Here is a 19,581-nt window from a genome sequence, read left to right as displayed (position 1 = left end):
CCCCCCCCCCCCCCCCCCCCCCGTCCTTAGTGAAGGTTATTTTGCGGTGATCTTTCCCTAATGTAAATGATAAAGTATCAAATAGCTGTTCTTAATTGCTTCTCTCCAAGACTATATTCAAATATGAGAGATTGTCAGACCTTAACAGAAAGCTGACTGTAAGAACACTATTCTCATCAATCAGTCAGACACGCACGCACGTACATACGGAAGTAAAGTATGCAAGTGTCTGCAAATGTCACCGCATGTCATCCACAGCACCAGGCACAATGATGAGGGTTGATTGATACCCAGCATAACAGTGAGCGCCTTGATGATGTAATTCACTCTCTTCCCCGTAGAGGGAGCCCTGTGCTGTGAAGGCCAGTGCAGTGTCAAGGACATTCACACTGTGAATAACAAACACCAAAGTGCCACACAGACTACCAGAGTACCACAGAAAAACTACTTACATACTCAGGGATTCAAGCAGTTAGCAGTCAGACAGACACACAGCTGATTTGAGAGTTTTAAACACTGAACCTTGGTGTTTTTGTGTTGTCTTGAATGTACCCCATTCAAGGCTCAGGTGTTGTGGCTAGCTCCAAGGTCACATCCTTATTGTTTCTGTCCTTTAAACTTCCCTCTATCTCTCTCCACTTTATTTGCTCTCTCATCGTCTCAGTTTTTACACCTTTATTTGCTCTTGCTCCTTTTGATTTGATTTCCTTCTCTCCTTTACACTCTCTTTAGCTCTCACTTGCTCCCTCTTTCTCTCCTTGTAATTAGCCAGTGTAATTGCTGTAGTAAATCTTTTCTGCTGGCCCAAGGAGACTGGCTGATATAGGACTGATTTAATAAGCACACCAGCGGCGTGCGTGCGTGCACACGTGTGTGTGTGTGTGTGTGTTTTCTGTGTCCTCTGTTGTTTGCAATGGGGATTTATGGGCTGTTTGTGTGGTCTCAGCAAGTGCAAGTTTGAGTTCAAGGTAGTGCTGTGTCGGTGTGTCGACTGTAGTGCACCTTATCAGCAATGCAGGCAACATACTCTGTGTGTGTGTGTGTCTCACCAGTGATGCCGTTACGTGCCTTGTGTGCGTCATTGCTGAAGACCTTCATGGCCAGAAGAGCATAGAGAGGTCAGAATGGCCCTGAGAGAACAACACTGACACACACACACACACAGACAGACCCAGACCCAGGCCCACATGGCCCTGAGAGAACAACACTGACACACACACACACACACACACACACACACACACAGACAGAAACACTGTTTCAAACCTCTCTCCCACTTCCACACACTCTATCCTCCTCCGTCTCCCCTATTTGTACTCCCTAAACCATCACATATAAAGAAATACACACTCAGTATGTTCTTTCTTTTAGCTTTTTCTCTCTCTCTCTCTCTCTCTCTCTCTCTCTCTCTCTCTCTCTCTCTCTCTCTCTCTCTCACACGCACGCGCGCACACACACACACACACACACACACACACACACACACACACACAGCTTGGATGGTGAGTGAGATGGAGTGTATCCAAGGGTAGGGGTTTGCCAGCCATCTTGCAGCAGTACACCACTTTCTCCAGTTGAGGGCACTGTGACTCTACACATAAACAGCAACCTCACTGAAGGACCCACACTTTGTGCCTCCTGTAGTCAGTACTTTTAGATTTAAAATCACTCTATATTACACTACACTTAAATGCTTTTTATTACGAGGCAGAGTAAAATTTCTGAAATTGTGATTTTTAAATGTTTTGGATGATATAGAAAATTAATGTTCAAGCTGTTAACAAGTCTGTGTTGGATTGTTCTAAGTATACAATAATAGAGTTCTTCCATTATAACGTATATGTAATAAAAATTCAGATCACCAGTTTGCAATCTCAAATATATCAATAATGTATATTTTTTAAACATTACTGAGTTGATCTTAATTGAGTGACACAACATACCATATTGCCAACATTTAATTTGATGTTAATTTTGAATTTAATCAAATAGAATATATATGTATAAGTTACAATACTTGTAATTTTACATCATGTAAGACATTAAATAAGCACCGTATGTTTTATACATTCTAACAAGCGTATTCTATAGGCTTGAGATTAAAAATAATTAATTGGAAAGCTTTTGGTGCCCTTCAGTCTTTGTTGAGAGTTTAGTTAGAGCCAGCAGGCCAAGTCTAACAAGCAGATGGTAAAGCAAAACTAAATTATGTATGTATTATTCACTCAAGATATTTATAGCTATAAATAGTGGCTATTTTTAATGCTTCTAAAGCAAATGTAGTGTCTAATTTAGTTTATTGCAAAAAAATCTATGCTGCAGTTACACTGTTCATGCACCAGGGGAGCGCAAGTGAGCACAGTCTTAGCCCCTCCCACAATCCCTCCCCCTGCATCCTGGCCCTCCCACATCCTGCCCCCGTCCCCCCTCCTCACTGCCCCACCCTGCCATCTGGTTCTTTTCACACAATCTCATACACACACACAGTCAGGATTTTTTTTTTTCCTCGTTTCCTTTCACAGTGAAAAACAGGATGAAGGGGCTCTTTCAGACCCAAGGTTACTGTGGAAACCCCTTTATTCTTCTTCTGTCAAACTTGCTTACATTGTCACACACACACATATAGAGAGTGACAGAATGTTGGACATTTAAAGTTTAAAGGGACTAAGGCTACAGCTGTCCTGTCTGCCTTCTGTTTAGTTTGGACAAAGAACTTTATACCCCCCTCCCTTCCTTTTTTCTTTGTCTCATTCCCCTTCTAGTACTAATACTTTTGTGTTCTGGAAGCAAACTTTTTAATACCAAAAACGTAAGATGTATAAGCTTTCCTGAAAAGTGTTTGGTCTATGTTGATGGTAAAAGTTGGCAAAAGATGAGTCTGTGTCTCTGTATGGTTCTTTCAATTGTGGCAACCTCAGCTACTTTTTACCCCGAGATATTGATGTTGAAACTATAAACCCTCTCATCTGTTCCAGTTTAGACTATCTCCAATGCAGGAATGCTAAATGGAAAAAGTTAGTTTGAAGTTATATAAAGTTAATGTTATGCTTTTCTTCGATCTTTCCCCCAGAGGGCCCATGTAAAAAACTTTTGGCTACAGATAATAATACAATAGAGCACATCATCTGAAAGCTTTTAGTGGGTTAAAAATAAACTGCAGTGCTCCACAAGCAGGGAGTGGTGATGAGTGGATGAATAGACCACATGAAAAGACAGTAAAAGACATTGAAAAGAGCTTTCTGGGAGAGGACTGAAACTATCCTTTAAGTTGTTATAGTTCATAGTGGTTAGGAATGAAAGTGTACTATACATTTTTCCCTCTTTTGTTTGTCTTTCTTTGTGTTCCTAGCTATCTTGTTCTTTCTTCCTTCTATCTGCCTTTTTCTATTTTTTCTATCTACAATCCTGGCTACCCATCACCTTCTCTACCACACATTCTGTCCTTTTAAGGAGTGAGGGAACGAGAGAGGAAGGGAATAGGAGGAAGGGGGGTTGAAGGACACACTCTGGTCTGCTGACTGATAAACAGACTCCTCTTTGTGCAGATAGAGACAGACAGACACACATACACACACACACACACACACACAGTTATATATTGACAGAGACCTCTGCATGACTTGGCTCCTCATGATTCTGTGCACCCCTCCTTCTCCTCTTCCCCTCCATCTCTGTTTTTTTTCTCTTTTTCCACTTAATTAAAAACAGAAGTCAGAAATAGAAGAATTTAGTTTTTCTTTCACGGCGCTCACATGTCTGCGTGCACAGGCACACACAGACCTAACCCCCCCTCCCAAATCATCTTTCAGTGCCAAGCAGCTGTTGGGGAGACGAGGGGGAAGTGTTCCAGGAAAAAAGAGCGAGCGTGTGAGTGTGTGGTAGTGATTTGTTTCCACAAAGGGGCCTTCTTTGTGTGACGGTATAACAAAAAAAGGCAGCTGGGACGATAAAACATGTGGATGTTAAGATGTCAGAATTCCACTAGTGTGTTTTTATTTTCTTGTGTATGTTTTTGTGTGTGTGACTACTAGTCACACATGTGTTCTCCCTCTGTCATCTCCTCTCCTCCCCCACAATGACCAAGTGTAACATGGTGAAGTGCTTCATAGCCACCACTAGAGGTGCCATTGGCTCATGAATGAAATGAGCCGACTCTGCATGTGGAAACCACAGAGCAGCCATTTTACAATCTGCACACCAGACCCCCATTTTATGAATCAGAAATGATGTCAACATAGCTATGCAGTGCAGCTGGCACTGTAGCTATTATAGCACGGATGCGCACACACACACACACATACACACACACAATCCCACACCGACTCTCCTCTCTGAGATACACACACAGGCACACACTGACCTAGTAACATGATGCCGTCACTAGGTCATTGGTCTTGTCCCGGACTAACTGTCTTTGAGATGATGTACTATCTAGATTCCACGTTCATCTGTGCTGTAGTATGTTTATTGGTCTCTTTGTACAAGCCATTTATATGTGTAGACACAGTGTTAACAGGTTTAAGCTTTTATTGATATTTTGATCTCTTTGTTTCTCTCACTATCATCTTTAGAATTTTCTAGATGCCACTGTCTTGAAGAAGTGTTTTTTTTAGGTTGTTATCCATCTCCCTGTTTGTGTTCTCTGCCCTAAAATGTTTATTTGTAGATGCTTGTCACTTCCTTTGAGTTTATTCCTAACCTGTCAGCTGTGACCTGCTGTGTTCATATGTTTGTGTCGAGATATTTATGTTTCCTCTCAGATGGCTTGGTGGATTTTCCTACTGTGTGTGTGTGTGTGTGTGTGTGTGTGTGTGTGTGTGTGTGTGTGTGTGTGTGTGTGTGTGTGTGTGTGTGTGTGTGTGTGTGTGTGTGTGTGTGTGTGTGTGTGTGTGTGTGTGTGTGTGTGTGTGTGTGTGTGTGTGTGTGTGTGTGTGTGTGTGTGTGTGTGTGTGAGTGAGAGAGAGAGTAATGGTTGATTTCCTGCTCTGCTTCCTGCTCTCAGCAGGGACTATGGCTGGAGTGTTAGACACACAATAGTATTATTGATTCATGATAGTGATACACACAGCTGATTACACTGTAACACAAATTATATGCAAATGGCAGAAGAACAGAGTTCAAACAGATCCGGTTGCCCTAAGGTTTGAGTCAAACTTTAGAAACAAGTGATTATATTTATACTGTTTCTCTTTTTACTTTTCTTCTGTTTTTTTTTTCTTTTTTTGGAGCCTTGCAACGAAATCTTGCTCAACTGTAGATGTGAATGTGCATTAAGTCCGTCTAAGTTCATTCTGAGAGAGGGGTTTCATAAAGTTAATGCTGAGTGAAACAATGGGACTTATTGTGGCCACAATCCACTGACTGACTGACTGACTGTTTTGTGTGCAAGTGTGTGTTCTAAATGGAGAGATGAAGAGCTCATTAAGAGGCCTGGACTCGTTAACAGACTACCCAACTTATTGGCCTCTCACAGAGACAAAGCACGATTTGATTGGACAAATGGGAGGATGAACAGATGGATGAATGAGTTGTTATGCTGTAGTGACTACCGTGTCTATGTGAAGAATACCTACAGTGTTGCTGTTTGAATGAGACTATTTTTCACTTATCTAACAAACTGCAGTTGAATGTGGACAGATTGTGGGTATATATGGTGGAATGAGTGTGACATGGAGTACAGAAAGTTGGTTGGGTAAAACTAAATCACATTTCATAATTAATTTTAGTAACACTGTATTAATTAAGCATCGGTAAGAATGTCTGTCTCTACAGCATCTAGTCATTGTTTTACAGTGGTTTCAGTCCAGATAGCATTGTCTGTTATAGTGAAAGACTTAATTTTAGCTTTCGATGTCATTACATTAGGTCATCACTGGACAATGGTAACAGGTGGGCTGCTCAGTGCACAGGGTCTGATTTTGATATGTGTTGCTTCTCTGTGTGTCTCAGACAGAAAGTGACAAAGAGAGACAGCATACTCATACTGTACCAACACTCAACGCTGTCTGTTTTTCAGACAGTGATTGTTGTTTCCGGTTTGGTCTTTACAAAGACAAGACACAGACAAGGCCACATAAAAAGAAGACAAAGCCTATAGAGTGACTGGAAATAAAGTGGGCAGAATAGATATAGAAAGTACTAAAGCTTGGGAAATGGTTGAGGCCATTGTTTTTATTTTTATTTTTAATACTTGTTGAACAAGACTATTTGTGGTACTGATACATACTCATAGGCATTTCCCATTACCTGTCCCGTTGTTATTTAAATTACAACCAAGGCCAGTGCACGTTCACCACCATACACTGACAAATCCTTACAGTTTCAATCCTGACCTTGTCAGGACAAGTTAATGTGAAGGTTTTCTGTCAAGTGTGTGCATGTGATAGAATGTACTGTATATGCATGTGTGTAAGCTGATTGCAAACTCAAAATGCCTTACAGCTGACAAACGTCCAACCGTATTTACCAGGCCCACACACACCAGGGTTGTTTTTTCCCCAGTGTTACACACATTTCATAGCAGTTCCATCATACCCAAGGCTACTGATACAATAATCCTAACGCCTCCATGACACCATACAGTTGGGAAGGAATGGAAAAAGTGAAGGCCATGCCAAGTCTGTCAGTTTTTATAACCATCACATAGGCCCTCTATCCATCCCTCTTATTCACTTTTCTCTATATTACAGAACCCACTGAATTTACTACTGCCCTTCTTTCCAACATACTTTCTGTTCATATCCAGCTGTACTACTCATCTCACGTTAAGAAAGTTACAAAGATATGCAATTTCTAACCAAGTCATCTTGTTCTTCTGTCCTCTGAATACTTCCACCACCTTCCACCACCTTCCCCATTTCTATCTCCACCTCTCCAGCCAAGAAGGAACAGGACGGAGTAGATGAAACAAAGCCAGCACAGAAAAAGAAGGCAAAGGAACTAAAGATCCTCGACTCAAAGTGTTCACAGAACCTTTGTAAGTCTGTTAAAATCTGTTTAAAAGCCTGATACCCCTACACCAATGACACTGCTCTTTAAATGCATTACACCTTTATTGAAATGGCAACAATAAAGTGTGTTTAACTAAATTCATAATGGATTTTAATAAGCACTGTTAATTGTGTTTGCTCATACAGCCATTTTCCTGGGATCCTTCCGTCTCCCGTATGAGGAGATCAAGATTGCCATCCTGGAGGTTAATGAGAAGGTCATCACAGAGTCCATGGTTCAGGTACAAAGCTCAGATCTGCCCCTGTCATAGTATATATGTTTCTGTAAGAGCAACCATGTAGGGTCCTTTTCAGACTAGATTAGTTTAATGTGTATTAGCAGTTTGTAGAATCGTTAGCAACTTTAATGAAGAGGAGAACATTTTTGTGAGCTCATAGTATATTTTGGTGAAAGCAACCATTTTATGTAACCTTTATTTAACTTCAGATACATTGTCTATTTCACAAGATATAGAGCTGGCAGCGTAAGATGGACATAAGAACACACAATCTTCAAGATTCTTCACACAAATGTTATGTTCCTCATATGTGTACACACTTACTTAGCTAGTAAAGCGGATTTGGATTCAAGGCTACAGTTTATTAACTGAACCTGCATCTGATTGTCCTTCACAGTGATATACCCCACAGACAAATTTCCTATCAAGGGTCAATTTATCTGTCTTTTTGTTTTGTGTAGGAGTAGTTTTGGAGACATGTAATTGGCACAAACATAAGTGTTTCCAGATCCTAATAGTCATGTATATTTTGTCAAATAGAACCTGATCAAACTCCTGCCAGCGGCAGAGCAGCTGAACGTCCTGGGTGAGATGAAGGATGAATATGATGACTTGGCTGAGTCCGAGCAGTTTGGAGTAGTGGTGAGTAAACCTACGCACACACAAATAAAAAACAAGCACAAAACTGACAACTTTGTATTTGTAAAATCTGTATAGTTTGAATTCCTAGCTAAGCTATACTACACATATCAGGGAAATTACTGTAATGGCCAGTGAGGCATAGAAAATGTGGAATTACTGAGATAGTCATACCGTTGTCAATATATTAGACACGGAAAATCCTACTGCTGTTAAACACAGACTGCTTTGTTCAGCTGTGGAAGATGTGAGTAATGAATTAAATCCCCTTTACTCACACATAACTACACACATACACAATCTATGTGGCAACAAACATACCAGCAATGGGTCCCTTTTTTCTCTCTCCAGATGTCCGGCGTGAAGCGGCTGATGCCACGACTTCAGGCCATCCTGTTCAAGCTGCAGTTTGAGGAGCAGCTGAACAACATCAAGCCAGATGTTGTGTCTGTGACAGCAGCCTGCGAGGAGCTTTGCAAAAGCCAGAATTTCACCAAGCTGCTCGAGATCATCCTCCTTGTCGGGAACTATATGAATGCTGGCTCACGCAACGGAAATGCTTATGGCTTCTCCATATCATACCTGTGCAAGGTAAAATTAGTTGTAGGCATAGTATGCACGCACATACAAACACACACACACACAAAAAACTTAATGGATGCATTGAAAGACCTTTAGTCTTACCTTTGTGTACTTCTTGGTCAGGTGTGAAAATGCAGACGTATAGTTTATTACATAAGACTGGGTAAAGAGTAAATTGTTTACCATAACAGTGCACTGCTGCAGTGTAATCACAGTGAAAGAAAACACTAAATCTATTCATTCTCCAGGTCTTTGCTATGCTAGGCTTCAGCTATTTTCAATACTGAATTGTAGTGTCATACTAAACAAAAACAATAACATAACCCCTTCCTTTGCCATATTATTCTTTATTATAGTTAAGTGATGTAAAAACACATTTACTTAGACAATAACATGCAAAGGTTTTCACCTATGTCTTTTTAATATTAGCTTTAGTTGTGTAGGATATATAACAAAGAAATAAACATGTATAGATGTCCCCATAACGTTTTCATCAGTACAGTGATGGTACATCAAGTTAGTGTAACAACAGTGGTCTTTACTTTTCATTTTATTGTATTTCTATCTTTCATAATGTGGAATAGGCTACATGGGTGCGAGTGCATTCATGCTGGAATTTTGGAAACTGTTATCTTACTTGCATATCCATTTACACACGTCTGTAAACAGAAAAGTGTGCAACACTGACAGCACATGCAGACATTAAATACGTTTGATTGGTTGCTTTTTCAGTGTGCCATTTTTATATCAATACTTCTCCCAATCAGCTGCGTGACACCAAATCAGCTGATCTGAAGCAGACGCTGCTCCATTTCATCGCTGATGTGTGCAAGGAGCAGTATCCGGAGGTCATGAGCTTTACAGACGAGCTCATCCATGTGGAAAAGGCCAGCAGAGGTATGTGAGGCCCAACTGATGTCTATACATCTCCATCCCTACTTAATATGATGCATGACAATTCATGGTTACACATCACATGATGCATCTTATTAGTACAGTCCGCTCTCATTGTCATAGTCAAATGAAAAAAACAATAGTCTATTATAAGCTACGTGTTCTTCATCTTTAATGTTGTTCCTGCAGTTTCTGCAGAGACACTTCAGAAGAACCTTGAGCTGATGGGCCGTCAGATCAAGAGCCTGGAAAAAGATCTGGAAACCTTCCCCCCTCCACAAAATGACAAGGACCTGTTTGTGGAGAAAATGACCATATCCTCTTTGTTCAGTTACATAAATTGTATACTTTTTCAGCAACAGTATGTTTATACAGAAATGCAAGCCATAGACATGTATGACCTGTCATCTTGAGGTCTTGATGTACTGTATGTTCTTTATTCCTTAACACCATATTTCTACATTTTTGTGGGTACTGCCCATGAGCAGTTTGAGAAGCTGGATCTACTGCATAAGAATATGGAGAAGCAATATACCGACCTGGGAGAGTACTTTGTCTTTGACCCGAGAAAAGTGTCCGTAGAAGAATTCTTTGGGGACCTCAACACCTTTAAAAACATGTTCCAGGTGTGTTTTTTATGCATGTTAAGCAAATGAACTAAGTCTGATCTGCAGGTGTGGTTTTCGGTCTTTCCCAGCCATCCGCAAATTACTCTCTTACACATAGTAAGCAAAGTGTATTGACATAATAATACAAAAGAGCAACTCCATTATATTGTCAGTTCACATATCAACTGTAAATGTGCCTGTTCATTAGGGCTCCCACAGGAGTTAACTTGTTTTGTCAATATAAATCAGTTCCATCATACATCTGTCTACTTGAATTTTGTTTCAGAATCATGTTTGTACTTTTCACAATGTGTTATCCACACCGAACACTTGTTCTTAATTTGCATACCCAAACTGTGTAATGTTATTTTCTCTCTTTTCTAACACCAGCAAGCAGTACAGGAGAATCAGAAGAGGAAGGAGGCTGAAGAGAAGCTCAAGAGGGCCAAGCTGGCCAGGGAAAAGGCAGAGAAGGAGAAGGAGGAGAAACTCAAGAAGAGCCAGCTCCTTGACATCAACGCAGGTCACAATTGCTGGATCATATCTGTTTACCTGTGTGTGACTGCGTGAGAGAGAAACACTCCAGTACTCTGTTTGTATTTCCCTCAGATTCCAGTTGGGGGCAGTCAGAGTCCACGCTTCTGTGGAATATTTGTATGTGTGTCTTTGTCTGTGTGTAAGAACATCCCACCAGTATTTATGGACCACAGTTAATCTAATGTTGATGCCCTGTGTTTTGAATTAAGGAAGTAAAAATTAGCTCCACAGAAAGTGAGCACAGGGAGAATGTAAACAAGGAGACCCCTGACCTCTTTCACTCCTCTGTTGAATGAGGGCTTTACCTCCATAAAAGAGAATTGAAATGATGCCTTAATGTCGTTATCACCAAAAAAAATGTTCACACTCTTCTATGAGGTGCTGTTAAGCTTTGAGAAAAGGCTAGCAGCATATTTTCCTGTGTGTAAAACACACACACACACACACACATATTCTCACTCACTCATCCTCATATACACACAGTTAACACTCAAATCCTGCCTTGAAGACGCACATTTATGCACAGGCACTTTTCCCCACTACTCTCAGTGACCTAGTTTAAGTACATTCCTTCTCACTCTGGCTCCAGTCATGTTCTCCTGGGACTTGACAATCAAAATATTCTACAGCCTGTGTCTGTGTGTATGTATGTGTGTTACAAATTTACTTTTTCTTGTGAATGTCTTTTTTATTTTTTTATTTTTTTTTTACTGTGTTTGAAAACCCTTGTTTTGGCAAGACCAAAAAGTGTCTGTCTGTCTGCCTGTCTGCCTGCCTGTCTGTCTTTCTTTCTTTCTGACCTTTCTCCTAGTGCTACATGTTCCAGCTGGCTTCTCCTCTCTTTCTTGCCTTTGTTCCATCACCACATCTTCTTTTTTCATTTCCCTCCCATGTCGTTCATTTAAAAGGTACTTAAAGACACAGCGAGCATCGAGGCTACACTTGGAACATGTTGTCTCTGTGTTTAAAGTATGGAGCAGATATTTTGTGGTGGAAAGTAAGCTAGTCAAATGGCATATGCCAATGGAACATAATAGTGCATCAAAGGTGTGTGTGTGTGTATGTATGCACACAGTAGAGATCATTTACATACAGGTGGCATATTTGACTGCCCATGCACCTGGGAGTCATTCAACACCCCCCTATTTAAATTCAACCACACACAAATCTGACATACACACACCTGGTCCTAGTTCTGTATTTGTTTAAAACCATCATCAAGGTTGTTTTCAGCAGCTACACTTTCGCACGCTCACATCTTCTTTGTTCGCTTTTTTCTTTCAATTCCCCACCTATCAACTCTCACACTCTCTCACTTTCTCATGAATTCTCTGAATGTTCCTCGTTCTCCCTTTCTGTCTTCATAAACATTATATCCCAGTTGTTAGTTAAACTCTGGAAGGTCAGTGTGTGTTTGCACTTTGTGGCCTTGTCATTCCTGTGTGAGTCAGTCAGGCAGACAGACGCTCACTCACTGGGGCCTTACTTTGCACGTGTGTTAAGCATGTGATGGTAATTATTTTGACTAACTGGTCCTTATAAATTCTTTCTAGAGTATTAAGTATTTCATCTTTTAATCGTCGAAATATTAAGTCCTATTGATTAGCTTTATTTGGCTTTAATGAAACAGAAATTCAGTAATCAGAGTAACAGACTGCCACACCCAAAAGTCCACATTCACAATCTGTGCTTTATGTAGGATCTTTACTCTAATTTGATCTGATAATATTGTCTACTACTGTGAATGAAAAATCCAGCCCCGGCTGTCATACAATTATCTTTGGAAACATGCCAGGCTACTTAGCAACTGTATTTTTTCATTTCTACAGCTAGATGTCAGTACTGTCTGTAAAAGATTGTGTGATGCTGTGTGATTTTATGTACGTATGTGGCAAAGGGTGTGCTGTGCGCATGTGTGGTTAACACACCCATGCAGATGCTGGTATGGGAACTGCCACTAGGAGTGCTCGTGCTCTACACAGAGAGCAAGTGAGTGAGTGAGTAGTGTGGGGGAGGGGAAGGAGGAGAGTAGGACAGCAGATGCTCTCTTGAAGATTAGATTGTGTTCTTGTCTCTGTGAAAATGGGTTGAGAGGTGGAGAGAAGAAAAGCACATGGTGAGAGGGGGATAAGATGGGATAATCCTTGGAAGCCTGCCTCACTCCAGGCCACTGTGATAGAGAAACACAATTGTGGCACATTAAGAATATAGAAATTCAGTCACCAAGCCTCTTGAATACTGTTTTTCTTTCTCATACTCTTTTTACCTTTTAAACGTTTTTCTTTCTGTGTGCTGTGTGAGTGTTACTCCTCTCTTCTCTCTAAATCTTTCTATTCATGTCCTGTCATCTGTTACTGTGTGAACGTCCATTAGGGGTGCTGCTGCTCCACCCAAGATACTGTCCTGTGTGTGTGTGTGTGACAGTGACATATTCTGTCACATAGATAGATAGATTCTGTGTGTGTGCATCCAATGTAGATCAGATCCAAAGAGACATCTTTAAGAGCTCATGATCTAATGCTGTTACACTAATTAATCCGTCTTATGTTCTTACTTGCTTGAGGCAATACCTTGCTGTTTGTTTTGTGCACTGTACTGGGTGTGCTGTATCTTTAATGCCATACAATGCACTGGCCGTAGGACATACTAGGTTTAGTGGGAGTTCACTTTGTCATCAGTAAGCCTGTTTCAGTTCAGTGTTTGGTTGCTGTATTGCCTCCAGCACATACTCACAAATAGATGTGTGTATCTGTGTGCTTCCACCAGTGGTTTAAGCCAACCATGTGATTAGTGTGAGTAGATATGTGCCAGATGTGTTTCCCCGGAAGGAGAAAAACGTGGCCTATATCATTCTAGTCTATCTGTGCAGTTTCAGGACATGGACATTGAGGGGTGTATGTGAGCTGTAGAAGGCCTGTGGAGTGTGTTTTGAGACTTTCTCTGACGTGACACACAAGACCACAGGCCATCTGCTTCATGGATTACTGCAGGATTGTGTGTGTGTGTGTGTGAGTGTTCGGGGGTTGGGTAGGTGACGACATAAACCTTTAACCCCCAACCTCACTGCCCCCTTTTCCAGACCTCTCTGTCTCTTTTTAGGTTCACATAAAACTAATTAAAACCATCTGCCTGAGTGCTGAGCTGTGCCAATGAATTTTGCCCACAAAACAATCATGACAACACTCACACACTTGTACACACAGTTAACATTGCCATGGAGTACCCCCGCCCACACCCCCGTTATTTACCCCTCCCCCCCGTTATTTACCCCTCCCCTGATCCCTCATTTAAGACCACCAGACAAAAACTGCATGTAAACAAATGTAAACATCAAGACCACCAATACAAACTGTACCTGTGCACAGATACAAGGTTCCTTTCTAGTCAGCATACTTGGCGTGTGTGTGTGTGTGTGTGTGTATGATAGAGGTTACCTCCCTGAAAGTGTAGCGTGTGGCCCTTAGCAGAGACAGTAGCTGAAATAGGTCACTGCCTATCTGGGTTAATCTAGCTAATTTGCACACATGGCCACGTGGCGCATAAATAACCTCCCTGTCCACGTGTGTGTTGGCGTATCTGAGAGAAATAGAGATAGGTAGAGGGTATAGAAAAACCACCAATGCCTCTACTATTGTTGGGAAAGAAAATAGGTGTATATGTTTAGTGATTAAAAATAACATGGTTGCAATAATAAAGTTGCGTGTGTATGACATTTATAACAGTTCTCTCCAAAGAACTCCAAATGTTGATTTACTCCAGCGTTTGTTGATGCGTTGCTGATGTTTTGTTGTTATGTTTACAGGGGATGATGAAACTGGTATCATGGATGGCCTGTTGGAAGCTCTACAGTCTGGCGCTGCTTTCAAGAGAAAGAGAGGACCACGCCAAGCAGGTACTTTATACACATGCAGAGCCGTATATCTTCACAAAACATGCAGAAGTTTCACGTCCTACTTGATCTACAGATTGCTGTTTCCTTTCACACACATTAGTGGTATCCATACTATACTGAATGATACAAATGTGTTCCCTTTCTCTTCCTCTCTGCCTCTATGCTTCTGTCAACACACAAGAACAGAATTGTTTGTGTTCCCCATGTCTCCGCTCCATCTGTTGCACGGCTCAGAGACTGTGGGTAGTGGTTGTATTCTCTGGCCATGGGTACAGGGGGGCAAAGCCAATTCCACCAATGGCTTGCACAACAACAAAAGAAGAAGGAGGGTGTGGGCATCAGGACACTTAGGAGAGGAACAACTGGTCAGGGTGTGGTTGTGGAATAGGAAAATATAAGACACATATGTGAATGTAGAGCTAAGGAGGATAAACCATACTGTGGGTGTAAAGTTTAAGGAAGTCACATCAGTGAAAGGGCAATAGGGGAAAACATAGTTGAACAACTGAATAATGAAGATAAATAAATATGAATAAAATATGAAGATAATATTAATCGTTTAAGTTTTGTTACTTCACTTTTTGTCATTACCGAAGTCCATGTCCTATATGGGAGAACTTACTCCTCAGCCCAAATCCAGTCTGTATTGATTTTCATTCAGGCCTTGTTGTTCAGTCGGTAAGCTCATAGAGACTCGTAATCTGGTTAGCTACTTACTCTACTGTGTGTCCCACTGCCAAGTCCAGTTACATTCACTTATCGGAGTGTATTTCTCCCCATCTTTTTTGTTTTCTGTCTTCAAAATTGTACATGTACCACATGTTGTGGAAAATATCTCCTGGTAAGACCATACAAATGGAAATGAGGCAGTGTGAGCTGTTAGAATAGTAACTTTGTAATATGATACCTTGTGTTAGGAAACTTGTGTGTACAGATGTGAGCGGGAAAGTGTCCGGTGCCCATTAACTGAGAGAGAGAGAGAGAGAGAGCCTCAACGTGTGTTTGTTCACATGCATTCATGTGTGGGTTGAGTATTCACACATAAGAGAGGCTGGGGAAGAGTGTGTGCAACCCAATACCTCCCTCAATAGAAGCCACATGTGAAGCAGTGCTCCAGAGTGGAATAGCACAGAACCGGAGGGTGGAGTGCACTCTTATTTTCTTTTTTCTTTCATCTTCCTTTCTTTCTTTTTTTCTTTCAACCACTACATGCATTTATTTAGCAAGTTAACAGTAATTGTTCAATGCAATTAAACTGCCTTTGTAACAAGTGGTCCACTAAGTCACACTTGAGAAAAATTGCAGCAAACTTTCTTTAATCAAAAACAGTTTGGGCTCATCACCACTAAACTGACTGAGACAACAGTGAAAAGAGGAAATGGAAGGAGAAGCAGGATCACTGTAAGAAAGAAAATGGGGCCCACTAATGGGCTCAGTCAGTCACCCATAATACTGTTTGGCCACCTCACACTCCTAACAGGAAATACCTTAACATGTGTGTTTGAGAGGGTGGGGGGGAGAAGAAGGAAAATATCAGTGGCTGTATGTGTCACATCTCTGCTCGGTGTCTCCTCCCTGTCTCCTCTATTCCCTCCGTCTTGTCATTTTTGTTTTCTTTTGCCAAAGTTCAGGGTTTTCCATGGCTGATGTGGAAGGGGGGTGAAGCCCTGCTGTGGTCTTTAGGCAATCCGAGCTTTGTTAGGAGTTTATAGTTTATTCATTTATGTTTAAAGGCTGCTCCTTTCCTGTTACCCATTTTCCTTGGTACACCCAGGAAGTCCTTTATCCACACAATAGGAGTGTGTCTTTGACTACTTGGTTGAGTCAGAGGTCTTAATTTAGTGGAGCAGAAGTAGGAAAGACATCCTGTCTCTGGCTGTACTCTGGCCACAGGCAGCCTGTATACACAGACTAAAAACACTCCTATCTAGCTCATGTATGCGAGTTATTTTAGTGTTTACTTCATAAGTTTGCTGCATACAGAACAGAAAAATGGATGATAGAAGTCTGACTTCAGTTGTTCAGTGCCCGTATATTGGCACATTGTGTTGTTTTCCCCGTATAGTAAAACAACTAAATATCAAGGAACCACAGCTCTAGGAAAAAGAGATGTTATCTCATCTCCATCTCTCACTGATTGAGAGATATGCTAGCCCTAAGGCTAGTTGAACCAGTTGCTATTCTCCTTCCAATTACTAATTAATGCAGTATAATACAATTGCATTTTAACTCTGCAATGATATTACTAAACAGATGTCACGTAATGCGCCTGCAAACACAAAACAAAGGTACATCCGCTTGAAGGATCTATAATTAGGCAAAGCAGTGGAGGGCTCATGGGAATACAATAAAAACAGGTGCTTAGGCTCATTAGTCGCGCATTTAAGGTAACTGGAGTATTAATCAGGAATAGTTTTAGTGTAAAGATTCATGTAGGACATGATAATGCATCAAGGCTATTACGGTTAAATGTAATGAAGCATTATATAAGAGTTCCTCTAAAATGTAAAAAAAAATCTACATATCTCATGTCAGTCAAATCACCAGTGACTTTATGTCCATATGTTGTACAGAGAGAGTTACCTTTTACAGTTTTTGTCAACCCTCTAGCACAAATCAAGTGGCAAGCAGCATATTCTTCTTAGTTCCGGAAATGTAAAAATATGCATGAACCCATTTCTAAAAGGTTGTCCTACATTAACCAGCGCCCAGAGACATCACTCAGAATTTCTGCCCTATTTTTAATCTGGTAGAAGAATCTTGCTGCCTTAAAGTACTCCCACAGTTTCCTAATTCTGAGTTTGAAAGTCTTATTTCATACTCAAGTACGTCTTTGTCAGAAATAAGAAAATAAAAGAAGAATTGAGAAAAAGCTGAATTACACAGATTTAAGCAATGGCCATTTTGTTGGGGTTCTTGAAGCATGCTATAGTTGTCAATACAATGTGAGGTATAATATATTTTTTAGGGTGATTGCTTATCAAGCTACTGCAGCTTGTTACATCCAATCGGATCAGTTAGAGCCAGACGTTGTTTATATGAGGGCATCTCACATTACCGTTTATACTAACATACGTAATGTCTCAAGAGTTCAGGAACTCAGCTTGTTCAATTGTTGTTTGTTGAGGAAATGATCAAACCTGTTCAATAACAATCATTGAGGTCCAGATGAAGTTAGGAGCAAAGGAGGGCAATTAAATGAGGACGCACCAATCCTCTCACAACAGAGTGTGGGGCATGGACCTCAAGAAACGGCCTTAGTTGTCATTACAAAGTTCTTCTTTATTTTGTTGTCAAAATGTTATAATTGTTCAACAAAGGATCTAAAAAAATATGCCGACTGACAAACATTTAAGGTTAACAAGCTGCAGGGAAAACATGTGCGCATCAGGTTAAAAAAACTAATAGGCTTTTAAATGCCTTTTTTTTTTTAAAATGTATTTAAGATTATTTTTTGGTTATTTCCTTAATTTATTTAATGGATAGGACGGCCAGACATGAAAGAGAGGGAAGACGAGCAGAAAATTGTCACAGGTCAGACCTGAACCCCGGACCTTCTGCTTCGAGGAATAAACCTGTCCACATCTGCGCCCGCTCCACCAAATGATCTAACCTGGCCACGCTTTGAAACGCTTTAAGGACAACTTCTAAGGTGGCCTATTGTGGAAACAACATGTATACATAATGTACCAAAAAATAGAACCTGTGTGCTGACCTTTGTGACATCATAGAAAGAACACCGTCACAGTTGGAAATTGTCAATTGTAAGAACGTTTAACTGCTACCAACTTTCTATGACCACCTTATTTACAGTACATTATAGTGGCACTCACGCTCTGCCGAACACAAATGAACACTTAATAAGTTACACTTACAGTAACTTTCAAATATATATGACTGTAGATGTGTTGAGGGTTTTAAAAGCACGGTTTGATAATGCGTGTGGATGCTTAAAATATAGACATTTTTACATCTGCTGAAATGAAACAAAACATACTTTGATTTTATTATTTTTGCTACGAGCTAGTAACCACTATTGTGCATGTTTTGGTTTTTATTACGTGAAGTGTGTCCGTACCTTCCCCTCCTCTTACTTTTATCTAGGCACAGCTGTGGTGACTGCAAACGTCACCAACTTTGTGTCAAAGGACTACTAAGGGCTTTCTGAGTGTTTTGTCAGGCCTAATGTGTCACGGCATTGTGACATAATGGAAAGCCACGAGTCTGCATAGGCTATATATCTCCTCACCTTTGACCTGCGTCTCACTTAGAGTGTGTGTGTGTGTGTGTGTGTGTGTGTGTGTGTGTGGAATGAGCAGACTGAGCAGACTGCATGGGGTATACGCAGATGTCTACCCTCTGTCTGTCTATCCCCCTTTTAAGAACATACAGACAAAACACACACAGCAGATGCTTGCATGCCGATACAAAGACACATTGATGTTTGCATGCCAATGCATGCACCGAAACAGCATGCAGCCTTGCATAGTTTTTTATTTTTTAACACAGATGTGTTCAGATAAACAGGCAAAATGGAACTCTTCCTAGGGCTTTGTGGGTGTCTTCCTGAGTCTCCTTTTAGCTTTGTTGCACCTGTTAGGGCAAGAGAAATTACAGTTTTATCATTCTTATTGGTAGAAAGAAATTTGTGACATAATGAACTCCCATCTAAGCTCCAGCCCACTTTAAACCTGAGTAGAGGTCTAATCGGCCAAAGTAACTACATTCATCTGCGTGGGTGTTTAGAGGCCTTAACATGGAGGAATGACGTGTCTAAACACTCACTATAGACCCATCTGCTGGGTCATGACCCTTGCCAGAACAACCAATTGCAAAAGCAACTAACTGACAAAGCACCAGTAGACAGTGATAAAGGGGATAGCAACAATAGAGGCACACGCTGGCTCTGCAGACAGCCTGCTCCCACAAAAAGAGAAAACCTACCGCTATAGAGATCTGGGCTGTCACAGATGTTCACACTAACACTCATAAAGACACAAACACAGGAGGAGAGAGATCAGACCAATAGGGGAACGCTCATCAATCAAATATTTACTGAAACAGTGGTGATGTCACGCATACTAAACATCTACTGAAGCAATAGACTAGACATTAGAAGGGAGAAATACACTCACCGGCCACTTTATTAGGTACACCTGTCCAACTGCTTGTTAACACTTAATTTCTAAGCAGCCAATCAC

General features: G+C 40.8%; 1 protein-coding gene across 3 annotated transcripts in view; it reads left to right on the top strand.

The window, feature by feature from the left end:
• LOC117951343 (protein diaphanous homolog 1-like) overlaps window positions 1-19,581 on the top strand; it is a 91,893-nt gene that overhangs the window by 66,729 nt on the left and 5,583 nt on the right. For all 3 annotated transcript variants that reach the window (XM_034883019.1, XM_034883020.1, XM_034883018.1), the window contains 9 exons: window positions 6,878-6,976; window positions 7,137-7,231; window positions 7,769-7,870; window positions 8,219-8,458; window positions 9,217-9,346; window positions 9,533-9,657; window positions 9,805-9,969; window positions 10,342-10,474; window positions 14,291-14,380. In XM_034883019.1, coding sequence (XP_034738910.1) covers window positions 6,878-6,976; window positions 7,137-7,231; window positions 7,769-7,870; window positions 8,219-8,458; window positions 9,217-9,346; window positions 9,533-9,657; window positions 9,805-9,969; window positions 10,342-10,474; window positions 14,291-14,380 — 1,179 coding nt within the window. The remainder of the gene's footprint in view (window positions 1-6,877; window positions 6,977-7,136; window positions 7,232-7,768; window positions 7,871-8,218; window positions 8,459-9,216; window positions 9,347-9,532; window positions 9,658-9,804; window positions 9,970-10,341; window positions 10,475-14,290; window positions 14,381-19,581) is intronic.

Source organism: Etheostoma cragini, chromosome 10 (assembly GCF_013103735.1).
Source record: "Etheostoma cragini isolate CJK2018 chromosome 10, CSU_Ecrag_1.0, whole genome shotgun sequence".
NCBI lineage: Eukaryota > Metazoa > Chordata > Actinopteri > Perciformes > Percidae > Etheostoma > Etheostoma cragini.
This window is presented reverse-complemented; position numbering and strand designations above follow the sequence as displayed.